At 41.7% G+C, this 6,338-nt stretch overlaps 1 protein-coding gene across 1 annotated transcript in view; it reads left to right on the top strand.

The window, feature by feature from the left end:
• Positions 1-310: 310 nt before the first annotated feature.
• Positions 311-6,338, top strand: part of EPHX4 (epoxide hydrolase 4) — an 83,474-nt gene continuing 77,446 nt past the window's right edge. Inside the window, exon 1 of the mRNA XM_073571462.1 lies at positions 311-636. Coding sequence (XP_073427563.1) covers positions 403-636 — 234 coding nt within the window. The 5' untranslated portion in view covers positions 311-402. The remainder of the gene's footprint in view (positions 637-6,338) is intronic.

The following is a 6,338-nucleotide window of genomic DNA, read 5'->3' as shown; positions in this document are numbered from 1 at the left end:
TGGCTACTGTCACAAGTTTTCATATCGAAGGAATAAATAAATAATACTTCCTTCTCTCTCTCTTTCACCCCTCCAAAAAAAAGCTACTTTATCTGCTGTATCTTCTGTTTTGAGAGCCCCTGCATCATTTACATCCAGATTTAGGAGTGTCACTAACAGCTCTTTTATTTCCTCACTCTTTACACTTAGTGCCCCTTTAAGAAATGATATCAGCAGCTGCAGTCAAGGTTGTCTCTTTATCATCGTCCCCTTTAAAAGGCAGCATCAGCAGCAGCAGCATCCCTCATTGCACTGAGATCCAGTCACTCCCCTCTCCTCCTCCTCCTGCTTTTCTTCCCCTTGTTTCCATGACTTCCCTGCACAGCTCTCCTTGCCACTTGAGGGTGTTCTGTCTCCAGCTTGATGCCTGGGCACATCATGGACAGCCTGCTCTGCCTGCCTGGCTGCCTGCGCGCTGCGGCTTTCTGGACTCTGGTCTACTCCTACTGCCTGCTCTGCGCCTGCACTGCGCTCATCAAACTTTTCTGCAGCATCTTCATCAGGCCAAGGAGGACCTTCCAGAAGACCCCCAGGGAGGTCACCCCAGGCTGCCTCAATGACCCCTTCCTGGGCACACACTGCTATGTCCGGATCAAGGTAATTCTTTCTCTGACCCCCCAATGTTGTACTGTACCCCTAATTCTAATATTTGAATTCCACACCTTGTCCATTGGGAACCTTGGAGTAACTTCAAACTTGTATTCAGCATGCCCACAATTCCTTCTACAACTGCTGCAGCCCCCTGTACAGTGTATCAGTCACTGTGGAGTGTCGTTATTCTGCGGAGCTGTCAATAAAGGAACATGAAATCCATCAATAAGACATTGACACGTCCATAATGTTCTGTGCCGCCGTTATGGAGGTCAAATGTTCCTAGAAACCCCTCTGATCCCTCTGCTATTGACTCTGTGTTTACAGAATAGATACTTATTTACAAACAGACACAAATATAGATAAATGCTACTTGTCTGTATATTATGTAACCAGGGCGAACAGATACTTCTATAAGCATACAGTGGGTTGGCTGTGACATTGATATGCATGCTTCTACTTATTATTAATTGCATAGGCTTTATTAGTGACTGCCCGTAAATCATTCATAAATTCTGAGCCGTGTGACACATTTGCCATTTACTCCCTTGGTGCCTGCAGTTCACTGTATAAGAGGTGCTGCCGGTGACACACCAGTCAGTAGATATAATACACTTCTCGGCACTGGTTACTTAGTGTTCTGTAGTCATCCCTGGATATAACAAAGGCTGCTCAGTCATCCTGTGGGGATGTTCTGCATCTTGCTGTCATAGACCATGTGTATATTTCCATACAGTCTATATCTGTATGATTCTGAGATGGTGATCAGTTCTCTATAGAAAATTGATTTATTTAGGTTGAGTAATACAAGATGACAACCACAGCAGATATTGATGGGTTAACCGTTTAGAGACGGACTCGTCTGCTGGATGCCATAGATGATCTACCCGTAGTGTTCCGCTGTCTTCCCTGCTTCTTCCTTTGTACTATGTGCTATATTTCTCCATCCTCTGAGCACGTAGACGTTTTGCAGGTCACCTTTCTTTCAGCGTGTGTTCGGTGCCACGTTTGTGGAATAACAATTCATGCTGCCAAGTTGAGTGTAAACACGAAGCTAGCCTTTTCATTGAGGCAATTACTGCACCTTAATAGTAATTATCCATTCAATTTACATGACAAGTGGAATCCAACAGCCATGAAATGATTAAGCACTTGACCACTATTATTACTAGGGGGTGATATGGCTTTATATAGTACCATTTGATAAATTCATCTAATTTTTCAAGGTTACCGGTGAGTTACAAAACAGCCTTTTGTTCACCCAGTAATCATTTAGTGTAATAAGCCTGTGCGTTATCTCCATCCTCGGTACATCAGGATGGAGATAGAGGCTAATCATAGTTCTCCTGCCAACTGAGATAGAAAGTCACAGCTGGCATTTGGACTCAGCCCCAAGTATTGAGCGTATGTTGGGCATTAGAGCAAATTATTGGAAATCAAAATGTACATTGTTACGTTTTGTCCTCTAGGAAAGTTCATTGACCTGCTGCCATGTGCTTTATGGCATGATGGGTGCTATGTGGTGTAAAAGGGATCATGGAATTATGATATTGATTCATAACATTGCAAAGATATAGTTTCAAAGCAGTGCGGATTAATGGAGCATGGAATTCCCTTTTAAGTAAAGCTTATGGCTAGAAAAAGTCAAGACCGTGATAAGATCAATGCATCCATTTAATGCCATATCAATCCCAAACTACGGGGTACAAACGTACCAACTAAATAGTCTCTGAAGTGCCATATATTGGGGTTTTGTAAGTGAACTCTACCCCCTACTAGTTTCTAAACAAACCTCTTCTTAGCTATTAAAAAGCCAGAAAATGCATCACATAACTTTCTTGACTATGGTGAATGGCTAAAAGGGTTTAGAAAGGATAGTGTCCTGCATGACAAGCTGTTCTCCAGGTCTTTGTTCACTCCTTTGGAAAGAATGTGTCTTTGCACGTAGTAATTTACACTTGTAAAGGCATCCAAATAATCCTGGCAAAAATAAACCCCTATAACTAGACCTTAATTAATAAGAATTTTCTAGCAACGCTATGCACATGGACATTAAACAATTCTTATTTTTTATGACAAACGAATATAGCAGCACTTTGTATTGCCTTGTCGTGGCTGGTGGGCACACATAAAATGACCAATTTTTGCACTAAGTGCCATCATTTTAGGAGTGCATTCTATGTAGCAGTAATGCAGTTTAAAGGGAACCTGTCACCAGGTTTGGCCGATACAAGTTACGGCCACTGCCTTTCATGGCTTATCTACAGCATTCTATAATGCTATAGATAAGCCCCCAGTTCGACCTGCAAGAGAAGAAAAATAAGTTTTATTATACTCACCCGGGGGACGGTCCGGTCAGATGGGTGTCGCAGGGCCTGGTCCAGCGCCTACTATCTTTTTGCGATGCCGTCCTCCTGCTTGCTTCATGGGTCCTGGGCATCGCACTCCTGCACAGGCATACTTCTCTGCCCTGTTGGGGGGCAGAGCAAAGTAATGCAGTGCGCAGGCGCTGGGCCTCTCTGACCTTTCCCGGCGCCTGCTCACTGCAGTACTTTGGTCTGCCCTCAACAGAGCAGATAAGTACACCTAAACAGGAGCAAGATGCCGGGGAGCCATGGTGCAAGCAGGAAGGTGGCATCACAAGAAGATAAAACTTATTTTTCTTCTCTTGCAGGTCAAATCGGGGGCTTATCTACAGCATTATAGGATGCTGTATACCAGCCCTGAAAGGCGGTGGCCATAACTCGCATCGGCCAAGCCTGGTGACAGGTTCACTTTAAAGGAAAATTGTCAGACAGTTTTTATACCCAAAACCAACATCATCTATGAAAATCCCTCTAATGTTAAGGGTGTCCAGACCTTTGTTTTATAAGTCCGTGTCTCCATTTTATAGAAATCCTTTGGCTAATTTTATGTAAATGAGCCCGCAAGCACAGTGGGCTTCGCCCTGCACATACAGCTCCATGGCCTCTCTACCTTTTCCCCGCCCACTGCCGGCCTCCTATCAGTGACTGCCTGATCACTCTTCTCTGTGACTGGCTCCCCTGACCAACATCTCACGCAGGTGTCATTATTTCATGGGGTGACGGATGCACACATCGATAATCCCGATCTTGCGATGTCATCAGGACCTTACCGCCCGTGTGCCAGCCCTAGGAATGACAGTGCTCGTGCCAGATGTCAGGCAAGGGAACAGGTCACAGAGAACAGAGATCTGCGGATGGGGAAAGAGGGAGAGAGCCCCCATAGCTGTTTGTGCAGGGCCAGGCCCCTGCAGTTTTGGCTCATTTACATAAAAATTTGCTAATGAATTTCTGTAAAATAGAGACACTGATTTTTAAAACAAAGGTACTGGGACTTTACATAGATGAAGCTAGTTTCGGGTCTAAAAACTTTCTAACAGGTTCACTTTTATTTCCAAATGTTCAATATTTGCATACATCTTAGTGTATACAGCGGCTGCTGTATTCTTTTGTTACTATGGTATTTGTACAGTATATTATACAGTCATAGAAGCTTGCACCTGTTCACACTTGCTTTATTCTGATAGTAGGCGCTGGTCAGTTTTTTTTATGACAGGGCTTTATTTTTTTTTACTAATTATACATACATAGTTTGTGTAATTTTGCTTTATAATTTTACTTAAAAAAAGATTATTTTTAATATAATTGCATTTTTTAGTTCAAATTTTTTTTTTTATTACAATGTGTTCTCAAATGTCAGAAAGTAATATTTTTTTAATTTCCTTTGAAAGGTGAAACTTGAGGTTTTTGGACCCTGATATAAACTCTGCAAGTCTATGTTCACACAGTGTTTTTGGAACATTTTTTTTTTCTGCAAATAAGAAGCTGCATTTTACAGTACCAGCAAAGGCTATGACATTTCAGAAACCTCATGCAGACGCCTGTTTTTTTTTTCCTGACCGAATTTGAGAACTGCAACGTTTTTAAATCTGCTTCATGTCAACTTGTGTTGTTGCAGCATTTATTCACCCATTAACATAGTAACATAGTAACATAGTTTTGAAGGCTGAAGGAAGACCTTATGTCCATCTAGTTCAGCCTATTTTTAGTGCAGCTGTTCTGCATTGTTGATCCTGGGGAAGGCAAAAAACCCACAGAGTAGAAGCCAATTTTCTCAACAGGGAAAAAAATTCCTTCCCCTAAGCTGGGTCAACCATCTACCTATAATATTTTGTTATTCGTAACCTTCTATACTGTTACTCACAAGAAAAGCATCCATTCCTTTCTTAAATCCATTCAGTGAGTTGGCCATCACCACTTCCTCAGGAAGAGAATTCCAGAGCCTCACTGCTCTTACCGTGAAGAACCCTCTTCTATGCTAGTGCAGAAATTGTCTTTCCTGCAAACGAAGAGAATGCCCCCTTGTTCTTGTCACAGTCCTTGGTACAAACAGTTCATTGGAGAGATCGCTGTATTGCCCTCTGATATACTTGTACATATATATTAAGTCTCCCGTAAGTCTTCTCTTTTCTAGAGTAAATAGGCCTAATTTTGATAACCTTTCTGGGTATTGTAGTGAACCAACTCCATTTATCATTTTAGTAGCCCGCCTTTGAACCCTTTCAAGTTCAGTAATGTCTTTCTTGAGCACCAGTGTCCAAAATTGCACACAATACTCCAAGTGTGGTCTGACGAGTGATTTGTACAGAGGGAGAATTATGTTTTCATCTCGTGTCCCCAGACCTCTTCTAATGCATCCAATGACCCTATTTGCTTTGGTGGCAGCTGCCTGACACTGGGCGCTCCATTGAAAGTAATGAGAAAATGCAAAAGCGCTGCAAAAAAAAGTAGCGCATGGGTTTTGCTGCATTTTTGATGCACAAAAGTTATTTTTTTTTGGACTAATGTAGCTATTAAGATTTTTCATACAGTACAGCCAATAATGAGCCCACCCATAAAAAAAAATCATTATTTGTATTAACTAAAGTGAATCTAATGATTACAATCAATAATTGAGCTTTTTTTTTGTTAAGATTGATCCCTAATCATAACCGTGCAACCGCAACAAGTATCTTTCAGTCTAATGATTTGTGAATAACGATTCTGTGTAAGGCACATTGAGCATACTGGTTGTGGATTTTCGCTGCATCATTAGGGCTGTACATAGTCGTTTCCATTGTTACAATTAATCATTACATGCACTATATGGACAAAGTATTGGAATCGGCCTATTAATCAGGGAATTCAGAATTCATATTGAATCCCATTGCCACATAGTTATTAAGGTTGAAGGGAGACTTTAAGTCCATCTAGTTCAACCCATATCCTACCCTAACTTGCCCTAACATGTTGCGCCAGAGGAAGGCAAAAAAACCAATGTGGCAAACAGTAAGCTTCACATTGGGGAAAAAAACTCCTTCCCGACTCCACACACAGCAATCAGACTAGCTCCCTGGATCAACGCAATATTAAGGAAACTAGTGTATATACCCTGTAATATTGTACTTTTCAAGAAAGGCATCCAGTCCCTTCTTAAGTTTTAGTAGTGAATCACTCATTACAACATCATATGGCAGAGAGTTCCATGGTCTCACTGCTCTTACAGTAAAGAATCCGCGTCTGTGAGTATGCTTAAACCTTCTTTCCTCCAGACGTAGAGGATGCCCCCTTGTCCCCGTCACAGGTCTAAGAGTAAAAAGATCATTCGAATGGTCTTTGTACTGTCCCTGCATATATTTATACATT

Source organism: Dendrobates tinctorius, unplaced genomic scaffold, assembly GCF_039654945.1.
Source record: "Dendrobates tinctorius isolate UK_male_01 unplaced genomic scaffold, ASM3965494v1 ptg000029l, whole genome shotgun sequence".
Taxonomy (NCBI): Eukaryota; Metazoa; Chordata; class Amphibia; order Anura; family Dendrobatidae; genus Dendrobates; species Dendrobates tinctorius.
The sequence above is the reverse complement of the archived record's forward strand: the minus strand, read 5'-3'. Positions and strand labels throughout refer to the sequence as shown.